The sequence below is a fragment of the Paralichthys olivaceus genome, chromosome 21 (genome assembly GCF_024713975.1).
Source record: "Paralichthys olivaceus isolate ysfri-2021 chromosome 21, ASM2471397v2, whole genome shotgun sequence".
In the NCBI taxonomy this organism is placed as follows: domain Eukaryota; kingdom Metazoa; phylum Chordata; class Actinopteri; order Pleuronectiformes; family Paralichthyidae; genus Paralichthys; species Paralichthys olivaceus.
The window spans coordinates 9,180,053-9,202,918 of record NC_091113.1 but is presented as its reverse complement, the minus strand read 5'-3'; the positions used below and the strand labels follow the sequence as shown (position 1 = coordinate 9,202,918).

At 43.4% G+C, this 22,866-nt stretch overlaps 2 protein-coding genes across 5 annotated transcripts; one reads left to right on the top strand and one right to left on the bottom strand.

The window, feature by feature from the left end:
* The first annotated feature begins 400 nt into the window (after positions 1-400).
* LOC109643012 (NACHT, LRR and PYD domains-containing protein 3-like) lies at positions 401-6,636 on the top strand. Its single transcript, XM_020108002.2, has 10 exons — positions 401-553; positions 630-805; positions 1,398-1,538; positions 1,616-1,669; positions 1,784-3,569; positions 3,866-4,027; positions 4,113-4,286; positions 4,433-4,600; positions 5,172-5,218; positions 5,313-6,636. Exons 2-10 carry the CDS (start codon positions 703-705, stop codon positions 5,834-5,836), a joined length of 3,159 nt encoding a protein of 1,052 aa, XP_019963561.2. The 5' UTR covers positions 401-553; positions 630-702; the 3' UTR covers positions 5,837-6,636.
* Position 6,637: 1 nt separating this feature from the next.
* On the bottom strand, positions 6,638-21,797 carry sec24c (SEC24 homolog C, COPII coat complex component). Of its 4 annotated transcripts, XM_020107998.2 has the most exons (25): positions 21,657-21,797; positions 19,665-19,846; positions 18,996-19,076; positions 18,216-18,342; positions 17,932-18,098; positions 17,049-17,783; positions 16,824-16,966; positions 15,571-15,639; positions 14,597-14,705; positions 14,312-14,439; positions 13,407-13,545; positions 13,178-13,293; positions 12,607-12,731; positions 12,138-12,329; positions 11,951-12,044; positions 11,617-11,733; positions 11,364-11,534; positions 11,180-11,276; positions 10,929-11,074; positions 10,441-10,579; positions 10,049-10,167; positions 9,310-9,489; positions 9,034-9,219; positions 8,707-8,796; positions 6,638-8,595 (listed from the first exon to the last, which is right to left on the bottom strand). In XM_020107998.2, exons 2-25 carry the CDS (start codon positions 19,822-19,824, stop codon positions 8,455-8,457), a joined length of 3,771 nt encoding a protein of 1,256 aa, XP_019963557.2. In that variant the 5' UTR covers positions 19,825-19,846; positions 21,657-21,797; the 3' UTR covers positions 6,638-8,454. The 4 variants fall into 4 exon arrangements, with proteins under 4 accessions (XP_019963557.2, XP_019963558.2, XP_019963559.2 ...); XM_020107999.2 differs by lacking the exon at positions 15,571-15,639; XM_020108000.2 differs by lacking the exon at positions 18,996-19,076.
* Positions 21,798-22,866: the final 1,069 nt, after the last annotated feature.

Here is a 22,866-nt window from a genome sequence, read left to right as displayed (position 1 = left end):
CTGGAATAGCATTCCTATCCCACACGCCTGTCTATAACTCTTATAACAAAAAAGAAAACATTTATGATTCGTTCTATTTGGTAGTAGATAGATAGATGGATAGATTTATAATAAACTAGTAAGTAATTTGATTCAAAAAATATAATAAAATCCAAATTTAAAATGAGAACTTCTTATTGTGCACCAAATGTAAGGTTTTTTTGGGGGGACAGAAGTGTTTCCAAATGAATGTTATATAATGTAAAAATGAATATAGTATAAAATACTAAAATAATTATTTGATGCCTGGTAAATAATATCAATGTATTATTGTCCAACATAAAACGCAGAAAATCTACTCCAGCTTTTTTATTAAACTGAGGTTAATGCTTCAGAAAAAAATGTTAAGAGTCACAGTTCACGCGAGGACTGTGCAGACAGGAAACACCACCTTCCGGTTTTTGATAACGTCACGGGAGCTTGAAAGAGACAGTTTCTTTTCTGAATAGTATCTGTTGAAAATACTGCGCACAAGCAGCTGTAACAGCCATTACCCAAATCACTGCCGAAGCAGGTAAGTGTTTTCCTAAGGTTTCATCTGTAGCTTTGACTTGTCCTGTATGTGAAAGAATGTTGATCGTTTATCATAGATTGAAGGACTGGATGTGATCTGATCCTCTGGAAGTAATCGACTGGAAGTGTGCAGGCAGTTCTTCCTCTCAGATGAAGACTGCTGATGAGAAGCAACAATGCACAGATCAAGGAGAGGATGTGAAAAACATGGAGGAAAAGAGTTCTGCTGATGAAACAGATGATGTGTCACAAGGTAAGCAAGTCAGATTAAGAACTAGAAGGGTACAGATTGGCCACTGTATTGCCATATTGCATTTACATGCATTGACATCATATTCCATGTACACATAAAGTTTCTGAAAACTGAAATAGCTATTTTGATTTTAAAAATCTGGATCATTATCCAGATCTTCACAACATTTCACCTGTTCATAAATACTAGTTAGATACAGATTGTTTTTCATAAAGCTCTCTGGATTATTTCTTGGGAAATTCACAAACATTTTGAAAAAGGATTAAGCAATGTGGAAAAAAAAAAAGATTCTAGATATTTCCCTGATCGGATCTGCACCTAAATTTGATGGCATCTTCCTTGGGCCACACCTCTCTACTTTCCTCCACTCCTGCTTCCTGAACGCAGATAAAAACATAAGCTCCTGAATGAGTTGAAAATACCTTACACTGCAAGGAAATGGATCCAGTGCAAAGATAAGATTTGTCAATAACATTGTGTTCATGAATGTATTTGCTTGTTTTGGTTCTCAGTTTTACTCCAGCAATCATTTACTACAATAAATTTTTTCCCGTCACAACCTGTTGAAGCCGAGTTTTGTTGTTTCTCTCAGAGTCACTTCCGTCTATCCAGGCTCTGGTTCGTCATTTACCTCCCAGCATCTCTGCTCAGAATGGAAGCAGCGTGGTCGCTCCTTCCATCATCAATTCTAACATTGGCAACATAAACATCAATATCACCTCAACCAGCCAAGGTAGAGACACAGTATAAACGGTGAATGTAAAACAGGAAGTTTGGGCTCCGCTGATCTTTCATTTTCTTCTTCGGCAGGGTGTATCGTTGAAGCACTGAACCACGACACCTGTGGGTCTCTGCAGCCCCAAAGTGAGTAATTCACACAACCCATCACCTTCAAACTGTCAAAAGGAATTTGACATATTGACAGAAAAGTTTTATTCCTGAAAGTTAAATGACCTTCATACGCATTTTCTCCCTCAGACAACAAAGTAGCTGAATGTCAGCAGAAACTTCGAGAGACACTAAAGAGGAAGTTCAGCCACCTGCTTGAAGGGCTCACAACAGAGGCAAACAGAGTACCTCTCAATAACATCTACACGGAGCTCTATATCACTGAGGGAGGAAGTGCCGAAGTCAATAAGGAGCATGAGGTGAGGCAGATTGAGGCGGCGTCCAGGATGCATGTGGCCCAGGAGAAATCAATCCACTGCAATGAACTCTTTACCCCTCCACCAGGACGACACCACCACCATGTCAGAACGGTGATCACGAGGGGAGTGGCCGGCATCGGAAAAACGGTATCTGCTAATAAATTCACTCTAGACTGGGTTGAGAAGACAGCTAACACCGACCTGGATTTTGTGTTCCCACTCGCTTTCCGAGAGCTGAATCTGATGACAAAAAAAACCTATAGTCTAGAGGAGCTTCTCTGTGTCTTTTTCCCGGAGACGAAAGACACAGGAATCTTCACTGATGGTAAAAGTAAAATGCTCTTCATCCTGGACGGTCTGGACGAGAGCCGACTGCGCCTGGACTTCGACAAGAGTGAAATCATCTCCGATGGGAAGCAGCAGACCAAAATCACCGTGCTTCTGACCAATCTCATCAGGGGGAGACTGCTCCCCTTGAGTCTTGTTTGGATCACATCTCGCCCAGTGGCTTCCAGTCTGATCCCGGGGGAGTACATTGACCTGGTGACGGAGGTCCGAGGGTTCAACAACCAGCAAAAAGATGACTACTTCCGGAAGAAAATTGGCAACGAGAGCTTGGCAAACAGGGTGATCGCCCACGTGAAATCCTGTAGGAGTCTTCACATCATGTGCCACATACCAGTTTTCTGCTGGATGGCGGCGAGTGTTCTCGGGAAACAGCTGGCGACAACTGACAGTAAAGACACGCCAAAGACTCTCACTAAAATGTACATAAACTTCCTGTCTTTGTATGTGCAGAACATGAAGAAGAGGTGGCCTGGAAGACGAGAGTCAAGCGCTGATGTCAGAGATAACCTCATCTTGCTGGGTGAACTGGCCTTTAAGGAGCTTGAGAAGGGCCACTTGATCTTCTACGAGAAAGATCTCATCAAAAACGGAATAAATATTTCCCAGGCGTCCATGTTCTCAGGAGTCTACACACAGATCTTCAATGAGGAGCTTTCACTAGGAGAGGAGAAGATGTTCTGCTTTGTGCACCTGAGTGTGCAGGAATTCTTCGCTGCTTTGTACGTCTTCCTCATGTTCCACAACGACAACGTCAACGTCCTGGTGAAGAAGTCCTCCTTGGGACTCTTCCAGTTCCGAGACTCTTCAGAGCTCATCCTCTATAAGGAGGCAGTGGAAAAGACTCTGCGTTGTGAGAATGGTCATTTTGACATCTTTCTGCGCTTCCTGTTGGGCCTGTCTCTGGAGTCCAGTCAGACTCTGTTGAAGCATCTAATGACCAGCAACAGAACAAAACAACGGACCAGAGCAGAGATCATCAAACACATCAAGGAGAGGATCAGGTCGAGTCTGTCCATAGACAGGTGCCTCAATCTCTTCCACTGCCTCTTTGAGCTGAACGACCACTCGCTTGTGGAGGAGATTCAGAGCTACCTCAGCTCCGGCAGTCTGAACAAAGCCAAACTGTCCCCTGCACAGTGGACCACTCTGGTCTTTGTCCTGCTGACTTCAGAGGAAGAACTGACTGTGTTTGAGCTGAGCAACTACACCAGGTCTGAGGAGGGACTTGTGAGGCTGCTGCCTGTTGTTAAAACTGCTCAAGTGGCAAAGTAAGTGTTTTGATGAACTAGAACGGCACTCGGTAGAGTACATATACCTTTCCCAAGGCCCAACAGTCCTTTTAAATTCAACCAAGCTGCACTGCAGACTGTGAATGAAGATGGACCGAAGTGATGCCAAAGCGCCTCGATTGCCCCCTGGTGGCTGGCTGCTGTAAAAGCCATAAACCTTACCTCCTCCATGTTAATGCATAGGCCCTGGAGCAAACAAAAAATAATTAAAGTGTCAAATAAATATCCTTTCTTTATTCCATTATTGACCTCTCCTCTCACCTTTTCTATTCCAGTCTGAAATCATGTAATCTCACTGTGACCTGCTGTGAAATCCTGGCAAACTGCATCAGCTTGTCTAAAATGAGAGAGCTGGACCTGAGTAACAACAGCCTGACAGACTCAGGGATTATACTGCTCTCTGCTGGACTGAAGAAAAGCAAACTGGAGACACTGAGGTCCAAATCTGACATGTCTCTCTAAGTTTTTATTCATGATCATTTTCCATCTGTGAGCAAATGGTTTTACACTTTATTCTCTTAGACTGAGGAGCTGCAACCTGACTGATCGAAGCTGTGACGCCCTGGCCTCATTTCTCAGCTCAGCATCCTGCCAGCTCAAAGTCCTGGACCTCACTGACAACGACTTTCAGGACACAGGAATCTCAAAGCTCGCAGAGGGACTGGGGAGTCCTCATTGCAAACTGGAAATACTCATGTGAGTGCCCTCGAGTGAAATTCCATTCCAGATGAATTATTTAAAAGGAGCGTACAGTGCAGAGCCAAACATGCAGACTCTGCTCGCTGCTGTCATTTGTGATGGAGATCAAGATGGATAAAATGTCTCGGTGTCTTCTCTCAAAGATTGTCCCTGTGCAGAGTGACAGAAGAAGGCTGCACTTACCTGGCGTCTGCTCTGAACTCATCCGGTGTGAGGGAGCTCAACCTGAGCTACAACCACCCAGGAGACCTGGGCCTGCAGCTGCTGTCTGCTCTACTGGATGCGCCACAATGCAGCCTGCAGAAACTCAGGTAGAGACCAGGGCCAGAATCAAGAATATATATAATATATATAAGAATGAATGTGACAATTTGTTTAGAATTTTATTGTAGAAGCTTTTTTAAGTACACAATGTGATGTAACCAGTCACGATTTTCAAAATGTATTCAATTATGTGCGTCTTTGCTCAAAGTTATAGAGCTGACAGCAATCAAGCAATGGCAGTAAATGTGCATTTTACTGAACCAGGAACTGTATACATTGATGTTGAACATGTAATCGGCCCCTGCCCAGTTATGGCCCCTGATTTGGAAAAATCCTAGATCTGCCCCTAGATGTGCTTTTAACTTTCTGAAGATTTTGATGGTCATGATGCAAGGATTTTATTTATCGAAGTCTGTCAACAGGTCTCAGGGAAAAATGTTTGTGGCCTCTGAGAGACCTGTGTGATAAATTCTGATTGGTTTTAAGTTTCACAACCTGAAACCTCCTTCAGCCAGAGCTCATCTCTGCTTGATTATAAATAACGACCTCCTCTATCACCTGTAATAGTTAAAGGCACTAAATAAAAATAAAAAGCTTTGTTCTTCTATTATGTTTTAGTGTGGAAGAGTGTGGTGAATCCAGGATTCAGCCAGGTCCAAAGAAATGTGAGTAACCAGCACTTTTTACTTTGTTTCCGTCTAATCTCATTAAACAGCTCTTGGTAACATTTTACACTGACAAACATTTCTGTTGAATCAGATATCACCAAACTCAGCCTGGACCCAAACACAGCGCACAAAGACCTGGCTCTGTCCAAGGAGAACACAAAAGCAGACCGTAGCACACCACAGTCGTATCCCGATCACCGTGAGAGGTTTGATTTCTGGAGACAGGTGTTGTGTCAAGAGGGACTGAGCGGCCGGTGCTACTGGGAGACAGAATGGAGTGGGAAAACTTTCATAGGAGTAGCCTACAGACGTATGTGCAGGAAGGGAGAGGGAGGCGACAGCTGGTTAGGCCGGAATGACTCTTCCTGGGGCCTCAGCTGCACAAACGATAGCTTCAGGGTCGTGCACAACGCCACAAACACTGCTCTGACCATCACACCCAGCTCCAACAAAGTAGCAGTCTTTCTGGACTGGTCAGGGGGGACACTGTCGTTCTACTTGGTCTCCTCCTGTGGCTCACTGACCCTCCTCCACACCTTCCAAACTTCCTTCACTGATGCCGTCTACCCGGGGTTTCACCTTGGCTGGGTGGGCGCCACAATCACCCTCTGCTAAATGATCACCAGGACATAAAGAATGCTTCATGTTTCCTCCTGCTCTCTACACATAAAGGTTCAGTTCAAATAAAAAGTAGAATTATTGCACTGCAGTTTTAGAACACTTAAGTTTTCACTGTGACCCTTGACCATTGAAATCATCTGAGTCCAATTGAAAACTGGTCAAACTTTGAAGGAATTCACCAAAGGCAGACTTGAGATATGACATGTTTCTGATATGTTACATTCACGCACATCTGTCCGTCCTGGAGTGCTCCGTCACACATGACTCTCTCTGAGGTTTCTAAACGTTTCTTTCCAATTAAAAGTTTTTTTTGGGGTAGTTTCCTTCCTCACTCTTATATCAAGGGTTGAGAACAGAGAATATTGCACCTTCTTAAGCCATATGAGGCAATTTGTGACTTGGGCTATACAAATATATGATTTGATTGATTGACAAGGAGGTCACAGCGACCTTGACCTTTGACCACCTCAAATTGAATCTGTTGATTTCGAGTTCAAGTGAAAAGGCGTCCCTCAGATGTTCACAAGAATGGGATGGACAAACAACACAAAAGCATATTGCCTCCAACTGCTGGCTGTCCCAAGTGTTGAAACAGAAAATGTGTTCATCTCTTTAACCATGAGAGTAAAAACACAGCCCCTTGAGAGGAAGTGAAAATGTTTTGTAATTTGGAAAAAAACAAAATTGTTCAATAATGTAAATGTCATTAGTAGAGCAATGTGAAGTGAATATTTCTAATAAAGGCTCTCTCTCTGGAAGGCAAAGAAAAACAAAAGAGAGAAGCAACGTGTGGAGTTGCGCTTTTAACCTCATTTTATTAGCAGTCCCAAGAGGCAATGAAAAAAACAAATCAAAGAAAAAAAAAAGGAGGAGAAATTGAGGTTACAGTCGAGACAATGGGTCAAACTCAGTGAACGTGAAGATGGAACAGAGGGCGACACACACACACACAAATAAACGCACAAAGTAAAAAAAAAAAAGAAGAAAAGAACGGAAAGTGATAAATGAAGAAGACTGAAATTAATCTCATGGGTAGAATGTGTGTGTATGTGTTGGCTGATCCCTCTGTTCCTCAGAAGAAATTCACCAGGACCGACCCTGCATTCACTCACACACACACACTCTCTCTTTTTCTCTCTCTCTCTCTCACACACACAGATCACAAAGCCAGTCTTCTTTTCTCCAGTAAAAACCATGATTTTTAAATTTAGGCCATTTTTGTGACAGAGAAACCAACCATCAACAAACCACAGCTGCTCAGGCAGGTCTTTAAAATTGTTATTTTCTTATTAATTCTGTACAGATTATATATTTTATTTACACACTGAACATCGTCAGTGCGGAGACAACTCAAAGTTTGCAATCATGATCTGATGTCTGTTTATCAGCCTTCCCTCTGTTTATTTCTGTCGGCTTAAAAATGCATTTCTATACATTTTAGGACATCAAAACTCTTTAATATAAAGTCTGCCGCACTACATACCATCAACAGACACAATCATCCTCAGTTATGGAGGATTCTCCATCGCCGTCATGCTGAGATCAAAAGTTCACATCCTTCTTCAATTTTGTTTTCCTCTTTCATTTAGTCCTTTTTCCTTTTTTCCATCTCTGACCTTTCCCAGTGCTGCATAGACTTAAAACTCTCAAAACAGAATCATGACAGTGATTTGAAATGCACATCTGGTTTGTCGGTGAGTAAACAGGAGGGAGCCAGATGTTGGTACCGACAAAGAAAACTCAACTGAAGCCGATATTAAACAAATCTGCATCATACGAATTACCGTAATGACTATGTTTTCAGCGCACCTTATTTTTCAGTTGATCTGTTGATGTTGAGAGCAGATTATATTCTAAATGCCTCCTGCAGGTGAAAACTTGCCAGCTGTTCATCTCGGTGCTTAAATTCAGATGATTGAACCGAGAGCAACATTGGGAAATAAGAATCGGGCAGCGGGCGACTAATCCTCACATCTGGAAACAAACAAACACGATGATTGGAGGAGCATGGGGAGGGGGTACTAAGGCCATGATTAAATGGGAGATGAGACAGAAAGAACAGCATTCATTATGTAATTCCATTTATGACTTGTATGTAGATGTCCTTCACTCTATTTGGATTCAATCATATAAAAATTGTTTTCTATGTATTTCAGTGCTAATAATAAGACAGTACACCAACTACAGTCAACATCAGCCTCCTCCATCGCTCGTTTAGTCTCTTGCATACATGTAATTGTTCACTTGTGTATGTACATTACCCTCCCTCTTCATTTATTCTGCTCCTGCTGTGTCGGAGCAGTAGATTTGAGGCAGAGTAAACCTCTAATGACATCACATCACATCCTCTCTCTCTCTCTCTCTCTCTCTCTTTCCCACCCCGCACACAAACACACACACACACATTCACACACACTCAGATGATGAGATCCGCCAGCTGGTCCATGGCAGAGAGCAACAAGATCTTTAGTTTGTTAGGTTAAAAAAAAAAAAAAAGAAGATGATGATAAAACGCTTTCTTTCTTTTATGAGGAGCTGTGAACCAGGTGGGTTGGGTCAGCGGTGGTCGGGGTCATACAAGTGAACAAAGGGAAATTCTGAGGCGAGGGCGCCTAACTGAGAAGCTGGCGGATCTCCTTGTGCATGTGACACAAGAAGTCCACGTATGACGCTCCTCCGCTGGCGCTCTTGTCCTCGACCAGGAAGTGCCTGAATATCAGCTCGGCTTTGTCTTCCTGTTTCACCACCATCAGCTGAGAGTGAGAGATGAGAAGTAGTGTAAGAAACAGAAGAAAAACAGAGCAGGTAGGAGGAGGGCTGGGAGTCAAACATTCTACTGAGGGAGAGAAAAAGAGAGAACTTGCCTTCATGTATCGGGGTCGCTGTGCTCTGAAGGAGTCGACGATTTCTCGGAGTCTCTGAGAGAACGGGTTGTCTAGCTCTGGTAGACTTGTCTGAAATACAGAGCACAGACATTCAGCGAGGACAGACCACACTTTAACTAACAGGGTCGAATTGGTATCGCAGAAATACTAATAATCTTACAATAATTGATGCCAGAAAGTTTTTAAAAAATACTTGAAATAATAAACATGCGTGTTTACTGCTGCACAAAAATGTCGTCATAAATGGAAAATCAATAGTAATTGACGTTAGCTTTTAATTACAAAATATCTCTGTATGACTCTCACCATGCTCGGGTCGATCTGGCTGAAGCTCTGTGTGCCAAAGATGTTGAGCAGCAGCTCCTGCTGAACGCTGGCACCCACCCACAGGAAGAGGTGGAGCCCCGTCTCCAGGATGTAAATTCCACCTTTCGACAGCCTCTCCTCCGAGTCCCTCACCGCCACCGGCAACGACCCGCTTTCAAGCTTAATCTGGAAAAACAAAGAGATGTAACAATATTAGATGAGTGTGTTAGCCTTGCCATCTGCTGATCAAACGGCTCTGTATGTGTGTGATCTCACCAGTGGCAGGAGGCGGGGGTAGAAAAAGACATGGGTCTCCGAGACATCCATGCAGCTGATCAGCTGCCTCAGGTAAGCTCGGTCGTCCAACAAGACGTCGGCTCCCGGCAGCAGCACGTCACTCTTCAGCACGCAGTTGAGATAGACGGGTAACAGCTTCATGCACTCTGGGAGGATCAGCTGGAGAACACACACATACAGATGTTACGTGTTCAAATACATTAACAGACTCTTAATGACGACAGTTAATATGATTCTGAAGGGTTTCTTGTCTGACATGTCAACCTGTAATTAGGAGACCATCCATTTTAGATACTTTTAGGGCTATAAAAATTAAAATATAAAAGTGAGCAACAAGTTAATTCTTGATTTAAACTTAAGCTTTACTTTAGTTGAGACTTTTTTCACAACATTCAAATGCTATTTACAGACTTAAAAATAAGTGTATTTGTATTTATAAATATACGATCACATGCAACTAATGCATATTTGCTACATTGGTTTCCTCCATAGTGACAACAAATACATTTTCTGATGGTGAATGAAGGTGACGAGATGTGGACGAATTCAAATGTATTTAATTCTTTTAAACAAAGTTTACATGAGGTCAGGTCCTGAACCACACACAACATTCATGTGGATAATGCTTGAATAAACGCAGCACAAAACTAAAAAGCAGGGGAGTAAAGTGTTGAATGTGATGTCAGCGGAGTGTGAAAGCGCAGATTTTTTTCCATACCTGACCAGCTGATGAGGGGCTTGCACAGTTCTTCCGGTAGCAGGCCAGAATCTGAGCACACTGATTGATCAGAGTGTCTCTCACCGCCTTAGTTTGGTTGTTCAGGACACCCCGGAAAGCTGTCAAACACATAGACAGTGCAAACTTTAATTGTAACATCCAAGAATTAACAGTATAAAATAAATGGATTACTGTATTACAATGATTATCATGATTTTAAAAACTGAAGCAACAACTGCTAAAGCTACCGATGCTAACTTGCTTTACTTTTAGAAAAATGTTTCTCATTTATTTTTCCACTTTGGCAACTTTCAGAGTAAAATGCTGAGTGTGTAAAATTCTACTGTACACTCTCTTCATCCTCCCTGTTGAGCTCTTTGAGCCGTCCTCACCATATTTGGAGAAGAAGTTGATGATTGTGTCTGTCTCACAGTTGCGATAGAGGTCAGCCAGCTGAGAGCAACAGTTGACAGCCATGTTGTGGACGCGGAGGCGCCTTTGTCCGCTGCAGCTGGTGTACAGCACGGCACACTGCAAGCAAACAAATGAGGCAGGTCTTATTTACACATGTAAAGACTTTGCGTTTTTTGTTCCTAAGATTTTTTAGTCATTCAGTGAAGTCTAAATAGTCGCTGTGCTTAAAACACTGAGGGTCTACTCTTAAATTACTGGTCCTCTGAGTTCTGACAGCAGCTGTTCTTCTATGACCTACGTTTGATTCCAGGTTATTTGATTGATTGACAAAAATGTCAGGTGGCTACGATCTACCATAATCTGATAACTGATCATTGGTGTTTCAAAATATGTGATTAAAAACTCTAAATAAAAGTGTTCCCTTCTTCCCCTCACAAGATTTTGTTACAAAGACAAATGTGCACACCTGCATGAGTGCCCCTGTCTCCTCGCTGAGCTTGTCATCGTGTTTGAACTCAACAGTGACGGCCTTGTCACAGTCCAGGCCTGCCAGCTCCACATCTGTGGTGTTACTCATGAAGAAGGAGCCGTAGAAGTCTGTCGCTCTGATACCTGAGGAACGGGGAGGGTGTGGAGTAAAGCAGGGGAGGAGATTGTCACATTTCTTTCAATCTGACTATGGTTTTTCGTCTGGTTTTCAGCTAGGGCTTGTCTTACCTGTGCTGGTTCGCACCCTCATGACGGCATCAAACCCTACTAGTTTCTGAATGTCTCGTCTGAGGTCATTCAGGAATCGTTCTTGATCAGATTGAGCCTGAGATAAAGAAAACAAAAACACAATGAGAAACATTGCAGCAGCTTCAGGGTGAGACTGAAGGAAGGAACGGGGATTTCCTCTCACCTGGAAGTAAGTGTATTTGTAGACTGAACCTCCGGTGGAGACGGGCACCACTGATAACGTGGCAACATCCACAAACTGGTTCGGGAAGAGGAAGAGATCTACGCAGCAGCCCTGGGCCACACACTCCTTAGCGAGGGTGTTGTAGAAGCCCACCTGAGGCTGAAACAGAGACTGGAGAGGACGGAGAGTCAGTGTGTAGGAAGTAAACGAGGGATACTTTAACAACACAACATCTTGCTACACTCGTGTTTACCTTCTCCTTATCTGTCCCAATCAGCTTCTTGTCTTCTCTGTTCTTTAATTTTCCAGGAGCCTCTGCGATGGGCAGAGAGGTGTGGAACACAAACAGCTTCCCAGCACAATCTGCAGCCTGAGAAACAAAGCAACATAGAAATCATGAGCCGTGTCAGCAGCTCTTTACAAGACAAGTATCATGTATACAGATGTATTAAAAACTACCAGAGTCTCTGGCAAGGAGGTTATGATTTCACCCGTCTGTTTTTTGGTTGGTTTTATACATTCTGCTTCTCAAACTAAATGTTTAAATGAAATTATCATGCCTTCAAAAGATTTTTCAGAGTGTTTACCTTCAGTGCCTCCAGTCCTGCCTGGATTACAGGTCCAAAGACTGTCTCCGTCTCCCTGGTGTCTGCAAACATCTCTGGGATCTGGTCCAGTAAACTGGAAAACACAAACAGTGTGAGATTAAATCAAATCAATTTGACTGTCCATTGACACCTTGAGGATCTGTTGCTGTGCTTTGCGTACGCCCACCTCTCAATAACTAGCCGGCTTTCATTTACGTTGACCAGGAAACCATCGAGCAGGGGAACAAACATGTCTGACACATCAGACACGACCAACATCTGGGGCTGGGCCAGGCTCGACTTGACATTGTAGAAGTGCAAAACCTTGTTGTAGGTGACGAAACCCACCCGCACCACAGAGTCCGTTTCTGGGTTCTCCCTGGACGGAGAAACAAAAGAGGAGATGGTGAAAAGGTCAAGATTATTCACAAGCTAGAACTGAGTGTATAGACTAATTAATTTAGACTTTAATTAATATTTTCCTTTTCTTATATTTCTGATTCATTATTTCCTCTTTATCTCCTCACTCGATTTTCTTATTTTCCTCATTCCCACTATCCACACTTGCATTTCCTTCCATCAGCCTATTCTTCACTGGATCCTGGACCCTTCTCCCTGCTTCTAGCAAATTATTCTTCCCTCTTCTTGTGTGTTACCTGGGCAGGTAGTCGAGAAGGGTCTTGAGTTCCTGGCAGACGATGCTGACCATGCCGCTCTTCACAGCGTTGTAGGACACATCAATGAGGAAGATGAAGGCTGGAGGCTGAGGGAGCTTGTTATTCTGTTGAAGTCGGTACAAGACAAAGTATGAAGATGCGTGTAAATTACAGTAACATATTAATCACTGAGAAACTTCTGTTCAATGTGTTGTCTGAAAGTTACTTTTCTATCTGATCAATAAATAGTAATCACTGATCCCACAATAAAACCAGTCACTGAGTCGGTGTCACAGAAGCAATTTTATGTAAATCTTAATCCTAAATCAGGTCTTATTTTTTCCAAACCACAGAGAACAAAGCTCTTCAGTATTAATAAACACTTTCCACCATACCTGGGATAGTAGTGGGATTAAGATAAACACGATTAAGTGATGGAAAGATATAATAAGTATATTAGAAAGTTTCCTGAAAGAAGCTTGTATTCCAGAGAATTACTTCTGCAGATCCCTGAGAAAACTCAGGAGTAAACAATCCATTGTGGATGCTATAACTTGGCACCAGGTCCTACCTTACAGTAGTCAACAGTGGCCAGGAACTCGTAGCTGCCCAGCGAAAGCTCCGGCCTGTCATAGCAGTCTACCCTTTTACCAGTGTGGTCCAGATGCTGGAAGTAATGTGGAGGCACTATGGGAAAACAGCAGATGGATAAACAGAGCATATAAATACTCTACCATTTATAAAAACATGTTTTTCTTTTCTTATTCCCTGCACAACTAAATGAAAACTCTTAAACTCACCCTCTGTGACACAGCTACAAAACCCACACTGGAAGCGGCGACCACCCTCTATGAACTGCATGTAAGGACACATGTAGGCCTTGCAGCGGTTGCAGCGGATTGGACCACCCTCGCCATGGTCCACCAGGTATGGTGGGGTCTGTGCCCAAGAGGTTTATTGAAAAAGAGTCAGAGAATCATAATTTAGCAAAGAGAGTGATTTCATCTATCTGGACAGGATTACTGAAACGGGAGGTAATGTGTGTCACACCCTTATGACTTAAGATGTACAACCTCTCTACCCTACAGTTGTTTTTCCTGCCAAAATGACGTAATGTTAAACTACTCCAGTCTAGATACTGACGACAAAATGCATGAAACAAGGTCATGCAGCCACTCCCAGCTCTATGATTTTGAGACGGATTATCCCACTGACATCACAGGCGTGTCGTGATAATAATTACATATCAGGCATTGCCCTGAAAACTAATCTTTTTCAAAATAAGCTCAGAGTAAAAGCTGTACAACTGTTATGGAAATCTCAGTGGAAGATAGAGTTGCAGTTTGGAATACACAGGGTGAAATACAGAGGAAGTTCACTGATAAATCAGATTGAAACTACAATCTATCCTAGATACTCAGAGGATTTTGTGGCAAGGGAAATACTTAGGTGGCCAGCAGAATTATTGATATTACAATATTTCACACATGTCAACTAAGTGCGATATATTCTATAACCTTATAACCTTGCTTGATTTAAAATAATGTATTCTTTCTTTTGTGCTTTCTGATAGCATTCATATCGACTAACGTCTTCTCTTATCATGCAATAACATGCAGGCCCATACCAATTAAAGTCCTATTTAACAATCTACAATCTATCTACAATACTAGAGAGACGAGAGTGGAAGGAAGACAGGGCTCACCTCATCTGGTGGAAGTGTGGCGAGGGGCTTGATGACGGCAGCCAGTGGCACTTGAGACTGCTTGGCCATATCGGCTGTGCAAGGCATATTGTACGCTGTACAGCGAATAAACCTGGGACTGGCATTCCCTGAACACAGACACAATTCTTCCATCAATATCACAATAAATACATGTCAAGATTGTATTTTGACTTGTAACTAACTGAAGAAATGAAAGGCCCTGTTTGATTGTACAAATGGAAATATGAAAAGGGTCAGTATGTCTTAAAAGAAAGTAGAAGCTACCTTGGTCTTTGACCTGAAAGTTGGTGGTGACCAGTGGTGGGGCCTGACCTCTGACCCCTGTGGTGAATGGCTCGTTGCTCTTAGCCTTGTCATCCTCTATTACCTGGATCTGAAAAGGAGAGGGAAACAAGGTTTTTCAATCCATATTGTTCACACCATTAAAACACACATGTATGTTCACATAACACTGTGAACATACAGGGACTAACAAAGTTTAAAAGAGGAACACTTAACCACGCAGGAGAGGACTTTCACACAACCCCGACACACACACAGCTACTAACCACACAATGAAATAAGTCAACATCTGTGGACAAAAAAAATCATAGTCAAGCCATGACTAAGATGACATGTAGTACAGATTCATGCTGAAGCCGTTTGTGTAGACCAACAAATATGAATAAAACAGATCTAAATGACATCCCCTAGGGAAAAAAGGGTAGGATTCATCAATGCATGCCATTAATCCAAGGAATTGTGGGTAAGTGAAAAGACTACAGGCCAGCATGCAAGGCATGGAAACAGATTAAGAGGGATGGGGGTGGGGTAGCTGGCTGAGCTGCATGAATGACAATCTGTAAAAAACTAAAGTAGAAATAATATGCCAAAGCTAAGGTGACAAAAAAGTGGTATCAGCCTTCTCATCTAACTCTTCGCAAAAGAAAGGAAATAAAATAATTTCCCAAAATAATTCAGTTTAATTCACCACAACTATTTTATCTGCTGCCAGAATTTATCTGCAGCAGACAAATGGAGTCTATTTCCAGTTCTACTGTGCACAAATTAGCAGGGTTGACGGAAAAATTAACATAACAAACAACATGTTTATATCGTTCTTTTTTCTGACAGGAGCAATCTCTGACTGAGGGGTTTTGAAGGAAAGAACAAGAGGTGAAAGATGCAGGTTAGTGCAAGCGAGAAAAGGCAACAGGGATGCAGCAGAGGTATAAGGCAGTCACACACAGGAAACTTACTGGGCTGGGGATAGCGTCTGGATCTATTCTATGTCTTGATTTCTGCACAGCCGGCATGTCAGACGCTTGCTTTACATTCAAAAGTTTGTCCAGCAAATTGTGCGAAAACAGGACAAAATAAATAAATAAATACAGAGTGAAAAGTTAAAAAAAAGAGATTTGAGAAGAAAAAAATCTCAGTGATACTGCACTGAGCAGCAAGCAGCACTGTGGTTATTCAGACAGATACTGGTCAGTAGTATTGATTATAGATTAGTGGTATTGTAGACTTCATGACAGTCAAGAGCATGTAGATATAAGTTAATATACCGTCAGCCTATTTGACACACATGCTGAGCAGCTCTACAGGTAGGAGAAGACTACAGAGTATCACACACAAACACAAACTACTACTGGGCAGTACTCAGATCAAAGACAAAAAAATAATAATATATATACACTGTGATAGTTAGAGGTGAATGTGACTTCCCAGGTTGGGTGAATAATTTTTTATTTATTAGATTATTTCTTATTTTTGGTATTGAACTATGATTGGTACGATCGTGACATTCACAACTTATTATATTTTAGTAACTTGTTATATGACATAATAATCTTTAAAAATCCTGTTCAATGTAAGGATGTTATAATAATGTAATTACTGCCCAGCCATACATGGTTATTGCAAAGTCATATTCACACAGTGGCCACTGTATTAGGTACACCTGTACAGTTGAACCCAGGTGTCAACACTGTGTTCAGGCTCTGTCATAGTCGCCTGAGATGATCCACTTGCAGTCAAACTTCTGCATGCATGTGTGCATCTTATGCGTGTCTCATGGATACATTTATAGAGTTTGGCTTTTGTTTAGAATGTCAGAAATGTGTTAATTACTAAGATCATAGCTGTTTGTGTTGTCTTACTAGATAACATAATCTAGTCTTATCTCTTTAGACACATAATGGAGCCAGAATATTTTAAAAAGATCATATGACTATGATGCATTACAGCAAAACATCACCAATGACCTCACAGTTAATTTAAATCACTTCCATGACAGAGTAAACTCTTACATCATGAAATGCATAATTGAAGTGGACTTTATGACATATTCAATGGCGTTGGACTATATATGTGTATCTAAAAACATGGTCACTGAGTGTACATGTCGTGCTGCAAATTCATCATTCCTTCCATTGACCCTGTCTCAAAAAATTTGTGTGATAAACAGAAATAGATATACTACAAGATGTTATGTGTATTGTTTGCTCACCGGGCTAGGAATGGCATCTGGGTCAAGTCTTTTCTGTGCAGCTGGAGCAGGAGCTGGTGCTGGTGCAGGGGCTCCATAGTTTGGTTGCCCAGGATAAGGGCCTGCATAGCCAGGCTGAGGGCCTCTCACCTGCCCAAAAGCACCTTAAAAAGAAAACCGGTTAGCAATTGAAAAAAAACCTGACAGTAACGAATATTAGCTTATAGTAAGCTGCAGTCTCCTCACCGTTCTGCTGTGGAGGGTATCCACCCTGCATACCAGGCTGAGACGGAGGCTGTTGCAGGGGCCCAGGAGGGCACTGTGGGCCCTGTGGTCCTGGAGGCAGGTGGTTGCTTTGGGCCATGGAAGTGGGAGGCATCTGAGCTCTGGGAGGAGGTGGACCTGAGTGATAAGGTGATGGCTGGGATGGAAGGGGCTGCTGTTGAGGAGGCATGGAGCCTGGGTATTGGCCAGGGGGAGTGGAGGTGGGAGGGGGACCAGGGTGAGGAAAAGGTCCAGGTTGAGAGGAAGGAGGAAGTGCCCTAGGTGGGAAGGAGCCCTGGGCAGGGGGAGGAGGACCAGAGATGAAGGCAGACTGGCTGACAGGTTGAGGTGCTGAGGAGAAGGGGGGCTGGGTTGGGGGGAAGGACTGCTGTGGTGGGGACACTGGAGGAGCAGGAGCTTGGCTGGGTGGAGGCATGGGACCTGAGAAGGAAGAGGGAGGGAAGTTTTGCTGAGATGAAGGAGGTGGCGGTGCAGAGGAGGTGAACGGCTGTTGAGAGGTAGGGGGAACAGAAGAGTTGAATGGCTGTTGGGAAGGAGGCAGTGGGCCTCCGTAGTATTGCTGAGAAGTTGCAGGGCCACAGGGAGTTGGTGGCTGGGTGGGAGCCGAGGATGCCAGGGGAGGAGGTTGTGTGTAGGCAGGCGGAGGTGCGGCAGAGTAGGCGGTACTGATGGGAAGCTGGGAGGAGTGAGGTGGGACTGGAGAGAGAGAGAGCAACAGACTGCGTGTTTGTGACGGACTACATGTATTTACAAAAACAATATTTAGCATTCTGTGAGGTATGTCCAAATCACAGCTCATATTTAAATCATCATTCCAGTCAAGTATAAATCCACCCAAATTTACCATATCCTGGCCCTGCTGGGGTTGGCGGTCCAGAGTTGATCTGCATCCCAGTCATCTGGTTGGTGACCTGCTGCATTGTGGGTGGAGGCCCATGGTGTTGAGGATAGCTGGACTGTGACCCTGTCAGGTTCACAGCTCCCTGGCTGTATGGCTGAGACACAGGAGGCCTAGAAAAAACACAATTCATTGAAGCGGCATTTCCAAAGTAGCCCAAGAATCTTAATAAAACGGATTCATAAAATAAGACGTTTGAGAACATGTTACTTAATCTAACATGTAACTACCTGGTTGGTGCTTGTGTCATAGGTGGGGGTCCATTCTGCATGTCCCCTTGACTGTGACTGTACTGACTATATGGTTGGGGCGCTGAGACTGGCGGGGGTCCAGATGTGGGAGGACCCCTGGCAGGACCTGAAAAGCAGAGACAAGACATTACACACAAAGACCTGAAAAAAAGTGAAACCTGCTGTAAACAATCCCGGATCGGTTCAGATTTCAATCTTTCTATTGTGATGAGATTAGTAGCGATAGGACACGACACCTTTTTTTAAACTAAATGATCATATTCCAAAACGTTAGCAGCACAGACAACAGACTGATACAAGGACTGTGCTGAGATGGTCAGAAGGCTTCATGGGACCAATCAAGACTTGAAATGAAAGCCACACCTCTCAGATATTTGTATTCTCATCGTTTTTCAGTTTTGCATCTGTCACATGTTAGAAACATCATTAAGAGGCCCAATCGCTCCCAGTATCCTCTGTAAAAATCTCCTGTATTCTAACAGTTTTTACTAGGGGGAGTAAGTAGAACTGTGTTTTTGAATTGGAACATCACTCTCACATGGGAAAATGTTTCTCGTCACTTCAAAACTTAAGTAATAAAAAGGTTAGTAACTAGTCAGCCATTATTTATAGTAGTAGTCTCCAATGTTAATGATCTTTTATCCTCCACCAAAAAAGACATGGTGGCAAGAATAACGCCTGTAGCTGCAGAGAGGACTTGAGATGATTGCAGACCATGTAGAGTGTGAAATGAGCAAGAAAAACACAGGAGGCAGTTACCTAAGTCAAGAGGAGAGGAGAGGTCAGAGACTGGGGTGGCTGCCACAGCCTTAGAGGGAAAGCTTGTGAAAGGAGAATAATCTGAAATATAAGAAAAGAAGGGAAAGAGGGCACACACACAGAGAGGTAGGGAAAAGTGTAAAGCAACATGAAGGAATGAGAGGGCATTTGATTCAGATTAGTATGCACAGCTAGGGTGCTTTTCTCACACATACATGGTTATCCAAATGGCGGAAAGCAAAGTAATTGGCTCTGAAGATGCTTGCAGAGCATCACAGTTTACCTGAGCCGTTTTCAGAAGTGACATCTGGGTAAAATCTGGAGAATTGGCTAGGGAGTTTACCCGGAGTTTGCCTTTCACACATACTCAACACTGTGAGTCTGCTGTGGATGTGTACAGCACCCTGACACTTCATCAGATCTTATCAGCACAAACTCTCTTGACATCTTCTACTTGTGTGACTCTGCTTTTTCACCGGGAGATATGTTTTCTTTTTGTTTTTTCATTCATGTCATCCACTCCCCACCTCTAACATTTGCGTTCACACATGCACCTCCTCTGGAAAAAATACAGAGGAACTGCAGAGTCCAGTGCATGTCTGATAGCAGCTCTGGAGTCACTCTCTTTTACTCACTCTGATGCACACTTGCTCAGAAGCTGCATTTTACCTTGTGGTGGAGCCCCAGGCTGGTAGGCTGAGGCAGGGCCATTGTAGGGTGCGTACTGGACAGGATATCCCGCATCCAGGGGAGCGTAGCCGGGATGGCTGTAGCCAGGCTGGGGCTGGCCGTATGGAGAGGCCATTGGAGTGTGCTGGTTTACATTCATCCTCCTCAGTTCATCCCTAAATCTGGATAGATTGTGAAACAGTTTTAAAACGAATTGTCACAAGTATGGTATAAACTCACTTAACCTGTTTCCAAGATGGAAACTGAGATTTCACCACTGAGACTACTGTGAGAGTTTGGGTTCCCCTCCCCTGAAGGGACGGAGACTGTTTGCAACATAAAACCTATAAACTGTTTCAAATAAGGGAAAAATATTGTCTATGGACACAAATCTGAATTTTGATTCCCTTTTACACAGCAGAGCCTGATTATGACTCATGTCAACATACATCCACTACATAATACCTTACACTCGAACCCAGGCCATGCCCCATCAAGCAGGTGGTAACTGCTGTATGTCAATGTCACAAAATGGAAAGAAAACTCAAACAGGAATGTTTTTAAGTGTGTCTATTATTAACTGCAAAGTCTGTCATTTAAGGAACAGTCTTGGCTAGTTTAGTTAAATGGTACTTGAGCTGAGCTATAGTCAGATCACTGTGAGGAAAGATTTGGAGGCAGTCCTGAGAAGACGGGACAGTCGCACACTGAGTAGTTCATCACGCACCTGAACTAACAAACAAAGCACTTGGAGCCTACACAGCTCTAAGCTGTCAATGGAGACCTTGAGTCAGTCACACAGCGGGCCTTGTTTAACGTTACTCTTTCCTGGTTCAGTAACAACACCTTTATTGGCTTTTTGTGCCACACCCACAGATTGCTCCTTGGCCTCTTAACAATTCAGTTTACACACAAACTGTTGACACAAGTCACTTCACATTAAAAATGATCAGCAAACAATTGCAACAATGTAAAGCTGGACACAAACAATCCACTGGACTTGTGACACTTTCTCAGTGACATCCGAAGCCTGATATGATGGTGACAGTCTGCCTGACTCCTGCATGTGGCTGAGATAAATGTTTAACAGTGGAGTTATGACATGGCCCCAAAGAGTGGCTCGACTTACAGGCTTGATCACTCCTTCCACATCACATGTCAGCGTGAGCCTTGCTAACAGATACACGGAGTTATGTATTCACTGAGGCTTGTGGAGTGGCCTCACCTGTATGACAGAGTGATGAGTATCAGCTAACAGACAAACACGGGCTGAACGAGCGGGGCCTTTGAATAATTCAGCAGTGCAGGTGCCACAACGAGAAATACAATCGCTGGAGCCGACCAGCTATTTAGTACTTCGGGCCTGTTGAGTGACCCACATCTGCTCTCCCTGGCCGGGGTTGCACCATCACGGGACTCGGTCGGCGGTTTGGAAAACCCGGAGGGCACAAACACATCCAAGATGAACAAATAAAGAACACACGCTTCGTAGGAGTTAAGTGTGACAACAAGAAAAGGCTAGAGAGCTTTGCAATATGCTAACAGGAGCCAACCTCAGTGCCGCATTAGCATTAGCTCACTGGCTAGCCGACATTTAGCAACACAACATGTCAAGCAACCCCCACAAACACAACCTGGTTTAATGAACGGCGTGGCTAACAGGCGCTGGTGTAAAAACAGCTTTCGTTTAATAAACTTTAAAGTGGGGAGGGTTTGGTTCGCTGGCTGACACTGGCAGCGGGTCAACCTGAAACACGATGACAGCAGCGAGCGGCTGAATCAGCTGTGGCCGGGTATCGCCGCAACCGGACCTAGCAGCAGTTAGCCTAGCAGCTAAGCTAGTAAAGCTCCAGGTACTCCGCGGGGCGATGCTAGCCGTCCGTTAGCATTAGCTAGCATGAGCTAACCGAAGCAGAATCCAAGCTCCGCCGTCAAGAGTCAGAGCCGGACGGGGTTATGAGACTCATTAACCGGCCTCGAACCGAAACATACCCCCGAAGTGTTGTGAATAGTAAAGGTTATCCTCTGTCCGGGGCGAGCTGAGAAACCCGGCGGCCGACAAACTCGGAGGCAGACGTCGTCCCGGGTTGTTTGTCACTAATCCCGTCTCTTGTCGGTGTCAGGAGCGGACATTCAGCGGAACTGCTGCAGCGCTGTGCCACGTCCACATCCGGACACCGTGGGGGGACTTCCTCCGTGTTCGCCTCCTCTGCTGCACCGGAGCAAAACACCGGCTGCTGACAACTGTCCACCAGGGTCCTGTAATATCACTTATAGATTATCGATCTATAGTTAAATTTATACAGATCAAGATTCTGGATCACAAAGCAAATATTAGATTGTCATCAGGGAGCAGGAGTTAATCCAAAGGAGTGGAAGAAAGGAAAAAAACAAAAGTGATGAATTAGTCTGAACACACACAAACATACATATATGCCCTCATATATAAATATATATATATATACTACTACTACTACTAATAATAATAATAATATGAAAAAATATTATTATTATAGTAATTGTAATAGTATTCTTAAAAAACAGCATTTAAATTCACTGGATCTGCATAAGTCCAACATGCCCTGTTTTTAAATGAATGTCCATAAATTATGCTCTGAGAAATAAACGAAATTGTTGAAAAACATTGAAAAATCTCTTAATGTGAAAGAAAGTGGAGAAAAAAGAAGTCCTGGCCCTGCCCTCTGTTTTGGCCACAGCAACAAAGACGTCTTGGCTTTTTCAAGTGTCCCTTGGGCTGAGAGTTTTGGACTCTGTTGATTAAATGACAGGAGGTAACCATTGGAATTGGGGCAATTGTGCCAGAGTCCTCGCCACCATATGTAAATCAGCTCATGCCAGTGCACGACTGCCAAATCTGTTTACATTTCTGAGATACAAAACTGAGGCTAGATGAGATGCTCATCTCCAGTTAATGCAACCTTGAGCCAAAATCTCTCTGCCCAAATTTGAAATTATTCCAATGTGCTGTTCATCACAAATCTGACACGACTCTGATCAGTGGATACTGGGCCAAGTCACACCCAAAGTCTGTTATCCTTTGCCTTTCTTCTGCAAAGTCAGAGGTGTTGAAGTGTGTGCACAGCAGCCCGAGAGCCAGCTTTTTATCATCTTGCAGAAATTATATTTCCTCCTAGGCCACTAGACCACATCTCCCTCTCTAAAGCCGTTAAAATGAAGACAG